General features: G+C 35.9%; 1 protein-coding gene and 1 long non-coding RNA gene across 3 annotated transcripts in view; one reads left to right on the top strand and one right to left on the bottom strand.

Annotated features, from left to right (window-relative positions):
- Positions 1 to 233: 233 nt before the first annotated feature.
- The window catches only part of LOC127879089 (arrestin domain-containing protein 3-like), a 28,795-nt gene continuing 8,622 nt past the window's right edge, over positions 234 to 20,406 (top strand). The window contains exon 1 of the mRNA XM_052425698.1: positions 234 to 523. Within this exon, the coding sequence (XP_052281658.1) occupies positions 409 to 523 (115 nt within the window). The 5' untranslated portion in view covers positions 234 to 408. The remainder of the gene's footprint in view (positions 524 to 20,406) is intronic.
- LOC127879090 (uncharacterized) lies at positions 2,463 to 20,232 on the bottom strand. Of its 2 annotated transcripts, none has more exons than XR_008048906.1 (3): positions 18,875 to 20,232; positions 9,508 to 9,673; positions 2,463 to 2,913 (listed from the first exon to the last, which is right to left on the bottom strand). It is a non-coding gene; the product is annotated as an uncharacterized LOC127879090 (long non-coding RNA). The 2 variants fall into 2 exon arrangements; XR_008048907.1 differs by lacking the exon at positions 2,463 to 2,913 and adding an exon at positions 7,569 to 7,939.

Genomic DNA, 20,406 nt, shown 5'->3' with positions numbered 1-20,406 from the left:
CAAAGGTGACCTTGCAAGAATATTTAAAATATTTTTCATGTTTAATTGACTTCATATAACACTGTCAAAATAACGCACTGAACCATTTTGAACTTAGAGCTATAAATACATGTATAATGACAATTGAGAAAATCAATGTGTTTGTATACCCGATCTACTGGTATATAAAAAGAGTATTAACTTCGATCGATCGGCTTCGGTTTATCGATTGGAGACTATTTGTAAATCATGAAGTGATCGGGTGGTTTATCCGTGCCGATAGGTTATTTGTACAAGCTATTTCAAAATGAGATCATTTGATATGGCGCATATAATAAAACGGTTTAATTGTTAAAAGTCAAATACTCACATTCGGTGTAATCTAATAGATAGTTGGACATTAGTGGAACTGTGATAGAAAAGAAGGAAATGCCGAAGCGAAACCTTCAGATTCTAATAGACAACCAAAAGACGGTTTATTTTCCGGGAGACACGATAACTGGACGTGTACAGTTCGACGTAGATGAACCTCTTAAAGTAAGATGTAAGTAACCATCATTTTTGCTTTTTGTAAGTTGACAGTTACGATGTAATGACACGAGTATAATTATAGTGGTATACGACAGGCCCGTACCCAGGGGGTGGGCCCAGGGGCCCGGGCCCTCCCAGCTGGCTGTTGAGTTATGTTGTTTTTTTTTAAATAATGGGCCTACTGCAAATTTTTCTCTCCTGAAACACAGTTCTATGGGATACCAAAGGGGTCGAAACTTTAAATGTCAGATTGATGAAAAATAATATTTAACGCATTGTTGTTTCAATTCAACTTAATTTCGCGTTTTTACAGCTTGCAGTTATTTTCGGACATCTTTTTTTCGGACGTTGAACCTTAACACATTATTCACAACAAAGATATCGAAACAGTAGTTGTAACACAATGCAAACATTTGAATTTTAAAACGATTTTCGTTTTAAATGTTATATATATCGATGATGTACATGCATTACGTTGTAAAGAAATATGGTAATGCCTAATTTACAGTCATGAGTGTTGCACTTTTTTAATACAAAGATATAACATTGATTGAAGAAAATATTTTCAGATTATATAATATATATATATTATTTTAGCTTAAAAAAGTTAAAAACTTATTATGAACCAAATTCAGTTCCAGAAATATATAATCCCAATCGGTGTTTTTATCATTATTTTAGCTAATTCACATGTACACTCAATTCAGGAAAACTATTTTATTATATTTCATAAAATCATAGTTACCACTATCATCATTTATTTAATATGTCAATAAGCTTGATTGGCAATTGTCGCTTCAGCTCGGGTAATGCTTTAAAGTACCCCGTGTACTCTTAAGTATACTTTAATGTACCCCGGGTACGCTAAATATACTTAAACGTACCGTTGGTCTGTCTGTCAGTGCAGTCACTCACAAACTTGTCAGTGCTCTATCTCAGAAACTCAATATAAGTATTCAACATGAAACTTTATGGGTGTATAAATATAGCTGAGGAGAGGTGCCATGTACAAGAACCATAACCCGTCGCTTTCTGAAATAAGAGTTATTGCGCTTTGTTGTTTTTCTATGATGTAACTAGGGCTATATCTCAGATACTATACAAGATTTTAACATGAAACTTCATGGGTGTATAATTATCAATGCACGAGAACCATAACCGTATACTTTCTTACATAACGGTTATTGCCCTTTCTTGTTATTGTTATTTTATGATGTAACTTTTCAGGGCTATATCTCATTTATAGAACCATGCATAAGAACCACAACCCTTCACTTTCTTAAATAAGAGTTATTGCCCTTTGTTGTTTTTGTATGATGTAACTTTTTAGGGCTTTATCTCAGAAACTATAAATACAAGATTTCAACATGAAATTTCATGGGTGTATAATTGTCAATGAGAATAAGTGCCATGCACAAGAAACATAACCCTAGTACATATGTACATGTCTGATGTTACTTTACAGGACTATATCACAGATACTATACACGATTTAAAGATGAAATTTAATGGACGTTAAGATATCAATGAGGAGAGGTGTCATGCACAAAATCTATAACCCTACACTTTCTTAAATAAGAGTTATTGCCAATTGTTTTTTTATGTTGTTACTATAAAATAAGTGAGATAAGGGTACAACCCTTCAAATAAACTTTTCTGTTAGTTCTGCACCCATCAATAATCAAAATATATTTGGCGGGGATATCAATTTAACGAATTTGCTTATTATTAGTCTAAACGTTGAAATAGACTTAATATTTTAAGTAGCAATGAGAATATAAGACACAACAGACTCATCAGTCATCAGTATAATGTTAGCATATGTTTAGTCGGTTACTGAACTAGGGCAAATAAAGTTGAAGTTTATCAGGTGGTCTAAAAGTCCTCACCGCCTAGCAGATAAGTCTACAAAGTATTTTAAAGCCGGTTCATGAACATGAAATGATAAGTCATTTACGCCATCGGGATTATTTATTTTAAGTCAATATGTTTTTGAAATCGTAAGGCACTCATTGAAAAATACACCACTACATAAATAAATATCTAGGTTTATAAGTTTTATCGTGCTGTACTTGTTTAGGAGATGTGTAATACCAACTGGCTACTTCTGTTTTCAGAACTAAAAGGCACAGAAGGATTTTATTAATATTTTGTTGAGTTCTCAGATTAATCGAGCCCAAAGTACTTCCTGCTACACAAACATATTTTCGAGCAACAACACATATTGATAATATCCATTTTAATGCCGTGCGGGTCTTTACAGTGGAGTGATCGAGTCGCACAGATATGTTTGCCGCACTCCAGGAATCAGAAGTCTGCTTCTCACGACTAGTCTCGATAAACTGAATCATGGGCCTGTCGCAACATTGTGGGATGCTTTTTAATGACCAAACATTTGGCAGTCTGGAAATAAAGTAAAAGTCATTCATACTTGTGTTAAAATAGTGACCTGAAAATCAATAGGGGTCATCTGCGGGTCACGATCAATGTACCTATGAAGTGTCATGATCCTAGGCAAAAGCATTCTTGAGTTATCATCTGAAAATCATTTTACTATTTCGGGTCACTGTGACCTTGACCTTTGACCTTGTGACCTCAAAATCAATAGGGGTCATCTGCAAGTCATGATCAATCTACCTATGAAGTTTCATGATCCTAGGTGTATGCGTTCTTGAGTTATCATCCGAAAACCATTTTACTATTTTGGATCACTGTGACCTTGACCTTTGACCTAGTGACCTCAAAATCAATAGGGGTCATCTGCGAGTCATGATCAATCTACCCATGAAGTTTCATGATCCTAGGCGTATGCGTTCTTGATTTATCATCCGGAAACCATTTTACTATTTCGGGTCACCGTGACCTGGACCTTTGACCTAGTGACCTCAAAATCAATTAGGGTCATCTGCAAGTCATGATCAATCTACCCATGAAGTTTCATGATCCTAGGCGTATGCGTTCTTGAGTTATCATTCAAAAAACATTTTACTATTTCTGGTCGCTGTGACCTTCACCTTTGACCTAGTGACCTCAAAATCAATAAGGGTCATCTGCGAGTCATGATCAATCTACCTATGAAGTTTCATGATCCTAGGCCCAAGCGTTCTTGAGTTATCGTCTGACAACCACCTGGCGGACGGACCGACAGACCGACCGACATGAGCAAAGCAATATACCCCCTCTTCTTCGAAGGGGGGCATAAAAACAACAACAGTTGTTTGCAATAAGAAAAGCATATATATTCACTAGATTAAGTGTTCACAAAAAATACTATTTCTGAAAATAAAATTGCAAGAACGATAGTTTGACAGTGAAAAGTATTCATGTTTTATGCATCATAAATATACAATCACATTAAGACACTGAAAAACAACTTTTCATACAAAACAATATATTGGAGCAAAGAGAATGCTTTTTTTCATTATATGACACATTAATAAATTAAAATATGAGTAATCTTCTTGTTTAACCTTTTTTCAGGGTTATTTGACAAAAGACTCTATAACACAGTTTGATCCTCAGGTTATGATATTACATATGAAATATCATGTCCTTTATAAATTAAAAGAAAATGCAAGGCTCTAAAAACCAATGCACCAACAGAAAGGTACGATGATTATATTCTACATTCTCCCATTATTTTGTTGAATAAAAGTTAATGCAGATCTTTACTAAGCAAACTAGAGCTTTGTCACAGACGTGACAAATACCCCCACGGCCGAATTGACACAGACTATTTTGCATGCTGTCTTCACAAAACAAGAGAATCAAATTTATGGCTATTTTTAAGAATGATAATGCCATTATCATTTATGGCCATTTTGACCTTTGAACTCTTGAATTCTTTAGCATGACATGCAGTCCAAATGTATGGCCATTTTTTTTTTACTTTTGAACTCCAAGTGTGACCAAGACCTTGGAGTTATCAACATGGCCTTTTTTTACCTCTGAACTCAAAGTGTGACCTTGAACTTGGAGTTATCGACGTAATTCTTTCGCGCGACACACCGTCCAATGATGGTGAACAAATGTGCCAAATGATTTTAAAATCTCACTATGAATGACATAGTTATTGCCCAGACAAGCTCATTTATGGCCATTTTTAATCTTTTAACTCAAAGTGTGACCTTGACCTTCGAGATATTGAAGTAATTCTTTCGCGCGACACACCGCCCCATGATGGTGAACAAATTTGCTAAATGATTTTAAAATCTCACAATAAATGATAAAGTTATGGCCCGGACAAGCATTTGACCCTTGAACTCCAAGTGTGACCTTGATCTTGGGGATATCGACGTACTTTTTTCACGCAACACACCGTTCCATGATGGTGAACAAATGTACCAAGTTATTTTAAAATCTAACGATAAATGACATAGTTATGGTCCGGACAAACTTTCGGTTTAAAACACACAAAGTGACCCCGTGACCTAGTTTTAAAATTCAAATGTTTGCATTGTGTTACAACTACTGTTTCGATATCTTTGTTGTGAATAATGTGTTAAGGTTCAACGTCCGAAAAAAAGATGTCCGAAAATAACTGCAAGCTGTAAAAACGCGAAATTAAGTTGAATTGAAACAACAATGCGTTAAATATTATTTTTCATCAATCTGACATTTTTCACGGCGACTGATCGGAGCAATATCACGGAGGTACTGTGAAATCGTCAGATCTCACGATCTGACAATATTGACGCTACACCGGTCTATTTCGTTTCCGTAGAGATAGCAAATGTCGTCCGTTTGTAAGCTCAAATTTGATTGGCCGACGGGTTCAATGGTTTATTCTAAAAATAAATGCTGCTCGAGCAGCATATTGCTGCTCGAGCAGGAATTTTGCTGCTCGAGCAGCATTTAAATGCTGCTCGACCAGTAAATTGCTGCTCGAGCAGCAATATGCTGCTCGAGCAGCATTTAAATGCTGCTCGAGCAGCATTTTTTTCTGCTCGAGCAGAAGTTAAAGTTTCGACCCCTTTGGTGCGCCATACAGTTCACTTTCACTCAATACAAAAGAGCAGACGTAGGATTGGCGCTAATTTACTCGCCGGTGGAGATAAGCCCTTAGGCAATGTTTTCTTATCTCGATCCTTGTACCCACATCCCCGATCAGTCAATTACCCCTTGGGATCTTGAATGCTTGATTAAACAGGTCTTTTGATTGACCAAGGAAAGAGAAGCAGCGAATGGAAACAACTGACACAGGAGTTCGTAGGTCTGGACATTGCTGACGTTAATAATTTGTGAAAAACAAATAATGTTGGAAGCAATAAGGCGGTGACGTTGATAATCGTCTTTGTCTAAGTCCAAGGCCCATAACTTCTCAAAAATAAATGAACCGGAACGAAACTGACACTTCATCTGTAAGTCATGTAGCTAGACTCACACACCAAATATTGTGTCAATATCTTAAAGCTATTTGAAAAAAAGCCGGAAAATGAAATGCCGGACGGATGGACAGACGGACGGACGGACAGTCCGACAGCTATATGCCATCCTAACGGGAGCATAAACATCAGCTCTACATTTGAAAGAGTTGCGTAAAAAAACTCCTGAAAACGGTTGTTATAGTTCGATTGGCCATTGTCGGCTCGGGTACTATTAAATGTACTACAAAACTCTGACTCTAGGATAGGCGCCCCCCCCCCCCCGGAGAGGTGCCACTTCAAAGATTTTTCACAGGGCGGATATATGACCCCTCAATGTTGTTTAATTGGCGGAGAACATCCCTCCTGCTAAAAATTAGGGGGCGAAGTAATGTCCTCTTGTCAGAATTGATGACCCGGATAAGTGCCCCCTAAATATTGTCTTCTCCTTAAAGTACACCCTGAGCAGATAGATCCAGGTGGTGCCTTATAAACGAGGGAAATTGTGCGTGTGTGTGTGTGTTGTTTTTTTCCCTACGAGTTTTCGTATACTAAATCACAGTGTGTGTAAGTGTGTTCGTGTGTGTGGAGTTGTATATCCGACCATTCGTTAATATCCTTTTAAATGATGCACATGTATGTGCTGTTTATTCTAACTGATCCATCGAGAAACTTGACCGAACGTACAAGTCATGCAGAAACTGCGTAATTGTTTGGTTCAGATGGACGCCCTGCAGTAATGCTATTATTATAATAGCTTAAGCGTTTATTCCATTTTGAAATGCTGTTGTAAAACTAAGACATATTTTAACAAACCCTTTGGATAAATACAAGTTAAACCCAATCACAATCGATTTTGTTAACAATTAATCCACCGATACTTTAATACCTAGGTCAAACAAATTACATTTCATAAGATCGGACCACTCTATTGAAGTCATACCATTAATACCAGTGTTATGACAACTCAACTGACAACTATGTTAAATAATAGGATAAATACTTTTATTATAAGAACGGCAAAATGTGAAGAGATTTCTCGACGTATTGAAAAAGTTTTGATTGAGAATCTAAACATTTGCCGTCTGCGGCGTCTATTAAAAAAAGTTTGTAATCGGTATGGTCATGATTTTAATTAAATGAAACTAATTGAACATTGGAATATAACATGTGAAAATGCTTATTCAGTCCCGGTAAACTATTACTATCAATTCCTAACTTTGGGCTCAACTGAAAACGCATATATTTGATGCTTTTCTGCTACAACAACGCGCGAAAATAGCGTGAACAAATGCAATGTCAAGTAATCGTGTCATGTCCATACACTATTTTTTTTTTGCACAAAAATGGAATCAACAGTTCGCGAACGGTAACTTACTAATGACTCATAATTTTTTTTTATGTCACTTGTTATGTGATTAACCAATAAAGGTTTGTTTCTCAGAGCGCGATTCACATACCAGTATTACTTCATCCCTCATCTGAAGCAAAATACAAAATAACATAAGAAAAATACATAGATTAAGTATGATGAAAATAAGGTGATGACAAAAGTTAACAAAGAATATAATGATTAGTAGCATACTTCAATTGATAATGACATTGCTCATTCATCAAATATTGCGATAAGGATAAAAGTAAACACATGAAGTATCCATTTAACATTGATATTTATTACAATCCATCAAATCCTACGATATAAATTATTGTACATAAATAGATTTATTTGTTTCTAAATTATTTCGTTAACAATTTGGACTGTTCATTCGTTCGTCCGTCGACTCGACTAGGACCACTCAAGTCATCTTTGGGTCTGGGACTGGCTTTGTCTGTGTGTGCGCAAATGGCTGCTGAGGCTGATCCTGGCACGGAATATTCTTGTACAAAGGGGAGGAGTGGGACGTCTCCAGTTGGGCTTGCAACACGGGCATTTCGGACTTGCCTCTTCTCTGCCGCAGTTGTTCTGTTCGCCTCATACGTCTTGGCGCCATTGCACATGGAAGTGCACCAGGTGGTGCGATAAATTGCGAATTGTTCTTACGGTAAGTGTCTGGGTTGATTGCAAACTGGAACAGACGAAAGTCCCAATGGGGGCACTTATCCGCCATTTAAATTATTGTGAGGGGGCAGATATCCGCCTACTAAATTCTGACATGGGGCACTTATCCGCCCCTCCAGATTTGCTTGGAGGGCACCTCTCTGCCCTCTTAAATTTAGGGGGCACCTCTCCGGGGAGCACCTCTCCGAGAGGGCGCCTCTCCGGATACCAAAAATCTGCTCAATATCTGAAAGCGTTGCTTAAAAACCTTCGGAAAACGGTTATAGACGATTGTGATGGTTAATCTGTGTTGATGAAGGTGAAAGTGAAAATGTGTAGTAGATGATAAACATTTTATTACGAATTTATTATGAAAGTTTAGAGGAAATTTGAATTCAAAGAGAAAATATTATTATGGTTATATGTCAGTCATACGTTATTATACATTTCTTAATAAAGTTGTTTGATTTTTAAAGTTTGCTTTCCTTCTTCATCAGACATCACACATTTCTGAAATACAAAGCTTTAAACATCGGTGTGAATTTCACACCAATCTGTAAAGCTCTAGACTTCAGAAAGTTGATGATTTACATGTTATATTCCATAAACTTATATCACGAAATAAGTTTTTTAAAGCATAAACATTCACCTTAAAAAGTGCCAAATTAAGAAAAACTTGAAATTCGGAAGGGGAGGCCCTTCCCGCACCCTCACCGCTTGGGCCCCCCCCCCCCCCCAGTCAAAATATTCTGCATACGGCCCTGTACGATAAAATATCGTAACACCTGCTGGATATTATATATGTATTGAGAATAATGAAGTATCGACGCTTCGAAACAGGTGTCGAGCGCAACTTTGGTAAACACAACGATCACAGTAGAAAAATAAGATCTACGATCTTTAAGCATTACGCCATAATAAGACTATCCCTTTTTTATATCAGATGCATTACAAAATATACCCGTACATCCAAAAGTATAAACTGAATTAAGCAATAAACTAACACACATTCTTCACAGCCGAATGCACCAGAAAGCCAACATTGTAAGATTAATAAGAAAGCACCATTTATAAAAATCACCTTATTTACCATCAAAAACATATGGCGATAAACCTGTCCATGTGAATTTTTCATAAAAGGGTTTTAGTCCCCCACATGATTATTCAACAACAAACGCCAAACAGTTTAACTACGCAATTTATTATCTTAAAGGTTTGGCATAATAATGTCAAGGCTGGGATCAATTGTATTATACAGGTTCCCCCGAGAACGGCGGGAAATTTAAGTACATAATGTCTATCCCCCGTTACAAGCGGGAAGTGTGTTCGTGGAAACTATGCCGATGTAGAAAACATGACAGTTCAACTTTAATTTGTATACATCACTTCTATTTTTTATCATAAAATGGTGTTTTCAAGTCCAGAGTAAAAACCAGAGATAAAACTTCACTGAATGTAAAATAACTCTGGAAAACTGTACCCGAAAACAACCAATATTAACATGTAACTGTGGACATTGTGTAACTCAAACATAACTGGTCATTGAAACTAAGTTATTAATGTGGTTGGAATTTCAAAAAGTAAAAGTTTACTGACCAAAGTCTAGCAAATTCTCTAACACTGGTACAGTCAATTACGCAGGAACCTGTCGTCGGGGGCCGAACTAAGTAGACCATTTGACAGACTGACGGTGTGCCGTACGCGGTTAAGTCCCAGCCATGACGATGTTGGTTTCTAATGGAGCTCGTAATTCTCGACAACACTGGAATATAACAAAAATCTGGCAACTAATCGTGTTACAATAAAATATTAAGTGGGAGGGTGGGTGGTAAATGTAAACTTGTAAACCATAGCGCGACCTACCCTGTGATGCGACGAGCTAGTAAAAAAACGACAACTTGCACGGGCAGTGGTTTTGTACTTAGTGGACGAGTCTATGTGTTACAGTAGACTTGGTAGGATGAGTTATAAAATTGGGGTTTGGGTTTCGGCGATCCCTTCGGAAAATAGCGTTTGCGTTGAATAAGACAGTTTATTCTTGAGCGAATAAACATTATTATCCAACGCCAATCGCCAAACAGTATAACTTCGCAATTTATTATCTTAAAGGTTTGGCATAATAATGTCAAGGCTGGGATATTATACAGGTTCCCCCGAGAACGGCAGGAAATTTAAGTACATAATGTCTATCCCCGTGACAAGCGGGAAGTGTGTTCGTGGAAACTATGCAAAAAAGGACCACGGCCGCAGGAAGTGGGCCTTCCGCCACACAGCGGCCACGAACACACGCCAGCCTTGACAAGCAATAACAATGAATTAAAATCGGGTTTGGAAAAAACGAAACCTTGCTCAAATAAAAGGCTAGTGCGTTGGTGCGCATCCTGCAGCACTTGTAACATAATCCATGCAACAAAACAACAACAAATACATAGAATGACGACAACAACAACAAAATATAACACATCAACAACATAATACATATACAAAACAAACTGCGGCGACACAAACCCGCACACACCCGCTTGAGGCACCCCAAACGCACGTCTTCGTGCACCCTCGAACTTGCTTAAATGATAACCGATGGATATATATGCAACCCTGACGATGGATGAACTGACAAACCAAACGTTCCCTACAAGAACTCCGATATATGATAATGATGTCATGATGTGATTTATCCCATGAAAAGAATGTATGAAAATTAATTCATTTATATACGAAGCTTCCAAAGAAGCGTTAAAGGTATAGTCATGTAGTATTCTGGTTCCAATATAACCATAAATTACTTACGGTCTAATATAACCATATACACTCTTTAGGTTCTGAAATAATCATATTATAAACCTGCTCTTAGCTGGAACGCTTTATATAATATGTTGACATTCTCATACTTATCACCATTCTTCTGCACGTCCTTATAAAGCGCAAGCCATGAAACAAAATATTTATAGGGTTCTTCCGGGATTTAGACCCAGTTCCGGTAGAGACCGGTCACCGGTTTCCCTGCCAAGAACCATAAACATAGATGTATTTAAAGTCAAAGGTGATCACCTTGATAAAAGGTGGTCGCCAAAGGTGATCACCAAACCATAAGCCATCTTTATCATTTTGAAAAACTAGACATGCTCTGAGCTCGAGCGTTTTATACAATAAATTCAACATTATCCTTATCGACATGATTCCTTATTATTCTCATTATATTGTGTAAATGAAACATTATCTTTATAAGGTTCTTCCGGGATTAAGTCCCAGTTCCGGTAGGACCCGGCACTGGTTTCTCTACCAAGAACCATAAATATGGATTTATTTAAAGCCATAGGTGATCGCCGTGCTTTTAACAATAAGCGATTTGGCAGATCGGTATCTTTATAATTTTGAAAAACTAAACATGCTCTGAGCTCGAGCGCTTTATACAATAAATTCAACAGTATCCTTATCGACATTATTCCTTATTATTCTCATTATATTGTGTAAATGAAACATTATCTTTTTAAGGTTCTTCCGGGATTAAGTCCCAGTTCCGGTAGAGACCCGACATCGGTTTTTCTACCAAAAGTAAAATGAATTTATTACAAGCCAACAATGATCGTCGTACTTAACCATATAGTTATCTTTATATTTTAAAAAGCCCAATGTGCTCCTAGTTGGAATACAACACCAGATTTTGTATCAGCATTTATGGTACAGAAAGAATAAAAGGAAATACAATTTATTTTTACAATTGGACTAGATCTGCATTTATTTACAAGATAAATGGCCTGTAAAAATAACAGTAGTTAAAAAACAAGATTTGTGTAAACCTTTACTTTTTATCTTGTTTAAACTTGACTGACGATGTAATTAACATTTCAAACAATAGCATGATCTGCAAGTGCCGCTTCCAGATCAGAACATTATCGCAAATAAAATTATAAGAAAGGGACCCGAAATTAAATAGATAAACCCCAACCGCTTTCTTAAATAATTGAGTATGAAGTAAAAGCGCCCTAATCGTGATGCACATTTTAAATCACTCTTAATTCTGGGTGCCCTAATTATTTAGCCCCAAACTAACGATAATATGTTTTTATGCATCCGATCGCCATTTTCCCCTAGATTTATTATCCGTAACCAGGGGGGCCTGCGTATATGGGAGCTTACCGCGTTTAAGTGAGAAAGTTGTTGCAAAACTTCAAAGATGGCGTCGTTTTAGTGTTTTTCGTGAATGAGTAGCGTATATTTTTACCCGGTAAGCCAGTTTATATTTATATTTCTTTTGAATTAATACGCCCTTTCGGCTCTACGGTGTTTGTGCTTCCCTCGGTTTTTTGCTTCAAGATCGTAGACGTAAGGATAAAAAAGTTATTGAAGGAAAACCGTTCACAATTCTGTTGTCTCCTTACGTGACTTCGAGAAATGGGATGTGCAAATATCATTTTCTTTTATAATACACAGTATTGATGCACATGTGCGGTAAAATATAACTAAAACCATGATTATTTCATTTTCCCGACGCCGTTTTATCTCTTATAACTAATTTATTGCCAAAAACTATTGGTTTAACCCCTCTTTTTAGAACTGACTTCCTTTTCAGCACATTTTGGGACATGACTTCCAAATACACGAACTTCCTGTCGTGAATGAATTTACCATTGATATGCATGTTTTAAAGAACGTTTCCTCTGTTTGAATGTATACCTCTTTCATACTTTTAAAAGATACGAAACCTCAAGCTACATTACAAAAGATGAAACATAACTTGTATTGTTATAAACTGCGACACTATACGTGGGGAGCTTCACTTTTTTGCAATATACATGTACTATTAAGCAGCATAGCGCCCTTTTTGGAAGGGATATTATGTTCTGATGTTATGTTAACTACTTTTCGGTTCGGAATCCATTTAAAACTAATTGGCGAGAGCACACAGCAGCGGATAATATGCAGGTCAAAAATAGATTTTACATCCGGTGATGCTGGTTTTGACACCCGACGCATATATACATTTATGAATGAAAGGCTTCATGAACGTTGACGTCGCTCTTGGTTACCAGAAAAATTCCCACGTACGGATTTCAACCGTCATTGTTTACAATCTATTAAGTGCACAAATACTGGAATTTGTATAGCGTTTTTTAAAGGTGTATGTCCAGCGCGTGTGCCGAGAAAACAGGGCTTAATGTATTTTTTGTTCAACTCTATAATATTCATATCAAATCTGTATGAAAAAATGTTGGTGAACATTAATCCGGTGTTATTTTTTGAAAATATTGAGGCGTTCATTAGTTATGGATCTCAAACGGAGCATTAATCTGCATATTAGTAAAAAACGGGCGTATTGCATATCAGTTCGGAGACATGAAATTATTTCGAAAGAAAGCCATAAGAGGTTCAATTCTATATGAGCAAGTCTCGCTGCGCACGATTACGCTCTTGCTTCTCGTATATATTCGACTCTTATGAATCTTGGCAAATACCTAGTGTTTTATTTTGCTTAATCTAAATTAAGTTATGCATCTATATGTACTTTAAGCAGCCTAACATGACTTCCAAATGACCAACAGCTCTTTCATAATGTGAAAGAGATTGACACGAAATACCTGCCAATCTATAATAAAGTTTATATGTGTACTTTAATATTATAGTTTAATAGCATTTTATGTGGTGCAATATAAGTGTTTTCTTAATCATTTTACTGTAGAATTATAAAAATGTTGTACACAAAACCCGCCGACCAACTGAATCAATTCACCGATTTTAAAGGGGCCTTTTCACAGATTTTGGCATTTTTTTAACTTATTCATTAAATGCTTTATATTGATAAATGTAAACATTGGATCATAAAAGCTCCAGTAAAAAATCAAGAAAAAAAATTAAAAAAAGGAAAAGAACATTGTCCGGAGCAGGTTTCGAACCAGTGACCCCTGGAGTCCTGCCAGAGTCCTGAAGTAAAAACGCTTTAGCCTACTGAGCTATTCCGCCGAGTACACATTCTTGACGTATTTTATACGTTATATAAGCAATCTTCGTAGTTTCACAAAATTTAACGACAAAAACAGAACTCTCCAAATTATTTAATCGTTTCGCGTTGCAACGCTTTATAATTTTTAGGTTTTAAAATCGTCAAAAGTTGCATATAATGGCTATATTAGAGCATGGTTAATGTTCAGTATTACTGTTTCCTCACAAACATCATAACTAAAACGAAAACTTACGAATCTGAAACAACTTTTTTCACTTTTGTCAATTTACCAAAGCGTGAAAAGGCACCTTTAAAGAAGATGGGTTGTGGGGTAGCTGATGTACGATATAATAGAATGTTTATCAGCCCTTTCAGTAATATTTTAATTAATTAAATGTATTTTATGACGTGTCGACCTTATTCTGATATGAAATTTTCTTAAACCATTCTTTTACTGTCTTTTCTGATGACGAAGGTTAAAGGGCGATAATAAGTGCATCTTTCGTTGCAGTATAAAATTATGTAATTAGGAATTTAACATTAGCGGAGGACTGGGATACCATTCCCCATTCATTGACCACATGAGTTTAAACGTAGAATATGCAAGAGAGAGTCCTTCAACAGAGCCGGACTAAAACAGCAAATAAAACAAACGAACCAAACAAAAAAATGTACAGCTGATGTATTATGTGTTGTTTTTTTTATATTATTATTTCTACATAGACAAGTCTGACATATAATTGCTTTGAGTGCTACTTAATTACACGTTTTGTTCCGTATATGTCATGCTAGTTTCTCACTTTTTTATGAAAATAAACCATTATCTGTGTTACGTCATTTCTTCCAACTATGTCTCTGCATAAATTTTCAATTATATTCAGCACTTACATACATGATAAAAAAAAGACTTGGGTCGGAATGAATTCGTTATGCATTTGACATATTAACTTACGATAAGAAGGCAATGTTATGAACACACGAAATAATCTTTCTATGTGAACCAATACTTTATTCCCTCAATACAACAGTCTTAAATAATATGTATTCACATATGTATAAAAAATAAATAAAAAAACATGTATATATTGATCACTTCTACTGAAATCATATCGTGTATTGCATTTGCACAAATCTTTCTATCCACTACAAATTCAGTTTTTGCGATTATAATATAGTGACCAACTCAGAACTGGTTTAAAAGAAGGTCGTCCAAAATGTGTCACATTAAAGTCACATACATGTATCAGTATCGTTATGGTAAAACGTGTCAAATGTCATTGTATTAAATAAACAATTAATATTTAAGTTTTCATTAAAAAAACATCCACCGATATGCATCTTCTAAGCAGGTGTCAGGTATTCCAAATTGCTTCATGTATTCCGAATCGCAACAATGGCAGTATTTGGTTACAGCAACCTTATACTAGTATCGAAACGGCTTTACTCTTTTCTGTTTTTCATTACACTTATATTGCACGTACATGTGATTGTTTGGCGTGGTACTTCGACGTAATCTTTTTTGTTTGATTGGTGGGTTTTCATGTACCTTTCGCTTTCTAGAGCGGTACACACTTCGTTACGCCGTCTTTTTTAATCTTGGCATACTCGACATATATAACTGGCGTCTTGGAATCTGGAAATAGTAAGCATTGTATTCCGTTTAGTAGGCATAGTATTCCGTTTGATGCATATTCAAACATAAGTATGTCCATATGTGTTAAAATAAACAGGTAAGAATTACACTGTGTTAATAATACCGTCGAATGTCTTATATTTTACACACACAAAATGTTAGCGTTAAGTACGCGATAAAACATATAATAATAAAAATTAATAATATAACAATTAATAAAAAAGATAAATCTTGATTTCCTCAAGTGAAAATGATTTCCAAAACACTCGCACCAATGCGGAATTCATTCACGAAAGTTATTTCGCATAAAACCTTCTAACATAGGAAAGAGTTGTTTATCATTTGGAAGTCAAGTCCCAAAATGTGCTTAAAAGGATGTTTAGTTCCAAAAAGGGGGGTTAAACCGTTATAATTCGACACTAAATGAATTAATAGACATAAAAACGCGTCGAGATAATAAAATAATCCTGATTTATGTTATATTTTACTGTAAACATGTACAAATACTGTTTATTGTGAGAGAAAATGATATTCGAACATCCAACATCTTGAAGGTCAAGAATTAAACAACAACTTTGTCGACGGTTTTGCTTCAATAACTTTTTTATTTCGACGTCTACGGTATTGAAACAAAAAACCGAGGGGAGCACAAATACCGTAGAGCCGAAAGGGCTTATTCATTCAAAGGAAATATAAATATAAACTGGCTTATCGGGTGAAAATATCCGCTACTCCTTCACGAAAAACACTAAAACGACGCCATCTTTGAAGTTTTGCAACAACTTTCTCACTTAAACGCGGTAAGCTCCCATATACGCAGGCCCCCCTGGTAACGGATGCCCCTTTTTTTAAATAGACTTGAAGCACCACCGATTCTAAAATAATGAGATAAGATCCTCCGAACGTCAAGACCCGCTATTATAACCGTTCTTTCCAGCACGGCATTAAATTGGCATAAGGGCTGTGATGTGACAAAACAGGGAAAAACCTATGTACGGGCTGTAATTTAAAATTGAAGAAAAGCATCGTTACACTGTTTATTTTTGCGAGTTAATTTTGATGATGATAATCGCACCGGCCCACCGCTGGTCCGTTTTTGAAGATCGTATATAAATACTTAAAAAGTGTTACCAATACGAACATCCTCGTCCAAACAACGCTTTGTTTTGATATTGGGTTAGGCAGATCAAATTCGCTCACACGTAGTAATGCTAAATAAGCAAATGAGAAATGCGGCAGCAAACAATTTTTCCTCATATTGTGAGCGACATACGTGTCTGAGATTCTTTAATAATAGTAAAAATCCAGTGGTCAAGGCGGGATTCAAATAAGGGACCTCTAAATCTCTATGCCAGCGTTCTACCATTACTTTTTATTTTGTAAATAATGACCCCACAAGTAAAAAGACAACATGATTGGTACAAGCTCTAAAAATGTTATATCCTTAAACACGTGTTCATATCATTCAGACGGCCATGGAAAAACAGCCCATTCCACGGCAAAGTAACACACACAACCTACTAAGTTTTTATGACCGCTTGCGTCCGAAAACGGTTACTAGATTTACCAAAAGCGCGCGCTTTCGGTAAAAGTACCGAAAGCGCAGTGTCAGTACCGAAAGCGCACTGTAAAATGTAAATAACGGAAATAATTCGTTGACCAGTTACATTTTTAAATTAAAGAATAACCAGAAACGTGTATATTAATGCATTTTTCATGGACGATATCGTAGAAAATCGACCATAAGCGCGCTTTATAATGTCAATTAACGATGTCGGCTACTAAAACAACTGACCACAGGCAGCAGTATCATAAATTTGCACTCCCCCCTGGACCCTACCCCCCCCCCCCCGAGCTTACCCCAGGGGTTCCAGATTGTTAAATGTACACCTATTGTGTATGGTTGGACTTTTCAACAACGAATATTGACAAAAATACATAGTTTGAAAAAATTACCCTCGTATAGGTATTATATATATACAAGGTATGAAACGCACTATATGCCTATTGCTGAAAGATTGTGGAACACTGGACGTGAACTTTTTCATCGAAAACACACATGTTCCCATGCAGTTGCCGACAAATTCAACTGGATTCGTTAAAAGACAGTAAAAGAAACGAGATTACACTACTAACCGATCTCATGCTCGGCTAATAACTTTAATATTCAATTAAATTCGACTTTCTCGCTACATGTCTGTGTTTTTGCTGTCATATTTTGTCGATCGAATACTCGGTTCTAAAACGCCATATCATTGGCCAACACAATGAGAACAACCAACCAGATGACGCGTTATAAAATTAAAATGGTGTACATGTGTAGATGAAATACCGAGTGACTTATAGCGAGAAAGTCAAATTTAATTGAATATTAACAGGGGCCTTTTCACAGATTTTGGCATTTGTTAACTTATTCATTAAATGCTTTATATCGATAAATGTAAACATTGGATCGTAAAAGCTCCAGTAAAAAATCAATATTAAAATTAAAAAAAGGAAAAGAACATTGCTCGGACCAGGTTTCGAACCAGTGACCCCTTGAGTCCTGCCAGAGTCCTGAAGTAAAAACGCTTAAGCCTACTGAGCTATTCCGCCAAGTACACATACTTGACGTATTTTATACATTATATAAGCAATCTTCGTAGTTTCACAAAATTTACCGACAAAAACAGAACTCTCCAAATTATTCAATCGTTTCGCGTTGCAACGCTTTATAATTTTTAGGTTTTAAAATCGTCAAAAGATGCATATAATGGCTATATTAGACCAATGTTCTGTATTACTGTTTCCTCACAATTATCATAACTAAAACGAAAATTTGCGAATCTGAGACAACTTTTTTCAATTTTGTCAATTTACCAAAGCGTGAAAAGATCCCTTTAAAGTCAGCCGATTCGATTGTAAACAGGTAATTACATGGACCAACTATTTGTGATTTTAGCATTCCATAATTGTCATTCATCGTTATGCAGTTAGGAATTGCGCATATAGAAAGGGTAATGCGAACTTTTTAATTTAACTGAATTTAAAATTTAACTGATTATATTTTACCAAAACAAACCAACGTCAAATGCCGTAGATCTTTGTGAAGATATTTCTTGTTGTTTTTTAGCGTGACTTCCCATAAACAAAATAAAGATAAAATTATTGTTTCTACTTCCATAAGTTGTACGTTATATAGCCATATAAATCATTAACACGTTAAAACAAACGCCTATACGTTCAATGTTTAAAATGCCGCCGGAATCGCTACCAATAATTTCTCTATTGCAGACTATTGCTGCGTTATTTCTAGGCATTTTTGTTATAGAGACATCTAGGAAACAAATTCTCCGTTTGAAATGTTTATCTCGTCTGTAATGATAAATAAAACAACATGTTAAACCGACCTTATAATCCGCTCAGACGATTGCTTGAGACGACAACGCTGCCTTCAAAAGACATTTTTCGACCCGTGGTGGCAATCTTGCTCACAACCTTCTTCGCTCGTACCGAGTAGAACCCGTTGCGGACGTATTCTCGTGCTCTATTCCCGGCGCCAGAAGCTCCGGTTGCGCGAGGCCGGTGGTCTTTTTCTGGTCTGCGCCCATTGCTTGTAGCGTCTGTGCAACTTTAACACGACGTCTTTTGGCCGTGGTGGCAGTATTAAACCATAAAAATAGTCTTGTTAATAAAAACGGAAAGCGAACAATGTTATAAACAACGATTTCAATGGAATGCAAAACTAAAGTAAACGTAGAATTTAAGCTTTGCTAATAAAAGTTAACTACACAACCACTAACAAGATAAACCGATCACCAGCGATACACGAACAGCTTTCCTATAAAACCATAAAAATAGTCTTGTTAATAAAAACGGAAGGCGAACAATGTTATAGACAATAATTTTAAATTAAATATTGAATTAAAATTCATAAACTCATGTTAACAATTGTATAACATATAAGACAAAATTATTCACTAAAATACATGATCGCTAAGTTGCCACAAAATTGTCGCTGTTATCTCAGTTTCGTCATATAAATTAATACAAAAGTTAACTAAACAAACCGCTAACACGATAAACAGATCACCAGTGATACACGAACAGCTATCAAAATGTAAGCCGCTTTGAAAATGTCACAAAACTGCACCAGTACACCACAAATAGTTGAAATAGACTTTAGCTGTTTTTTTATAGATTCAAATTTCGATAATCATACAGACACGTGATCGATCTATCTTATAACTAAACTTACATTTAATCTTATATCTAAAATCCAAAATATAATTATATTTCCCCGAATCTATCTGTACTAATTGTTTATATAATAAGTATCAGTACGAAAAACATTTTGAAATTATACATACACTTCGAAATGCATTTAAAATAATACTTCAGACAAATTGTTTAAGACCAAACGTGTGGTCGTCCTATCTTGAGTCAAAGAACTCATAAATATATATAAATATGTAAACGTATTTTGATATACTAAAATATACATGCGACAAAAATAATTTAAGGGTTTCTCATTTAAAAAGAGCTAAATGAAAATCGCACAACCATTTTAAATACTAAAATGTACAAGCGACGAAAACAGTTATAGATGTTATCATTTGAAAAGAGTTAAATAAAAATTTCACATTCACGTACAACAATTTAATAATTCATAAATTAGTGACTTACTCGGATGATCGACCAGCACATGAAATGTAAACTTGTAAACCATAAAATGTAAACTTGTAAACCATAGCGCGACCTACCCTGTGATGCGACGAGCTAGTAAAAGACCGACAATTTGCACGGACAGTGGTTTTGTACTTAGTGGACGAGTCTATTTGTTACAGTAGACTGGGTAGGATGGGTTATAAAATTGGGGTTTGGGTTTCGGCGATCCCTTAGGAAAAAAGCGTTTGCGTTGAATAAGACAGTTTATTCTTGA

The sequence above is a fragment of the Dreissena polymorpha genome, chromosome 4, assembly GCF_020536995.1.
Source record: "Dreissena polymorpha isolate Duluth1 chromosome 4, UMN_Dpol_1.0, whole genome shotgun sequence".
In the NCBI taxonomy this organism is placed as follows: Eukaryota; Metazoa; Mollusca; class Bivalvia; order Myida; family Dreissenidae; genus Dreissena; species Dreissena polymorpha.
This window is presented reverse-complemented; position numbering and strand designations above follow the sequence as displayed.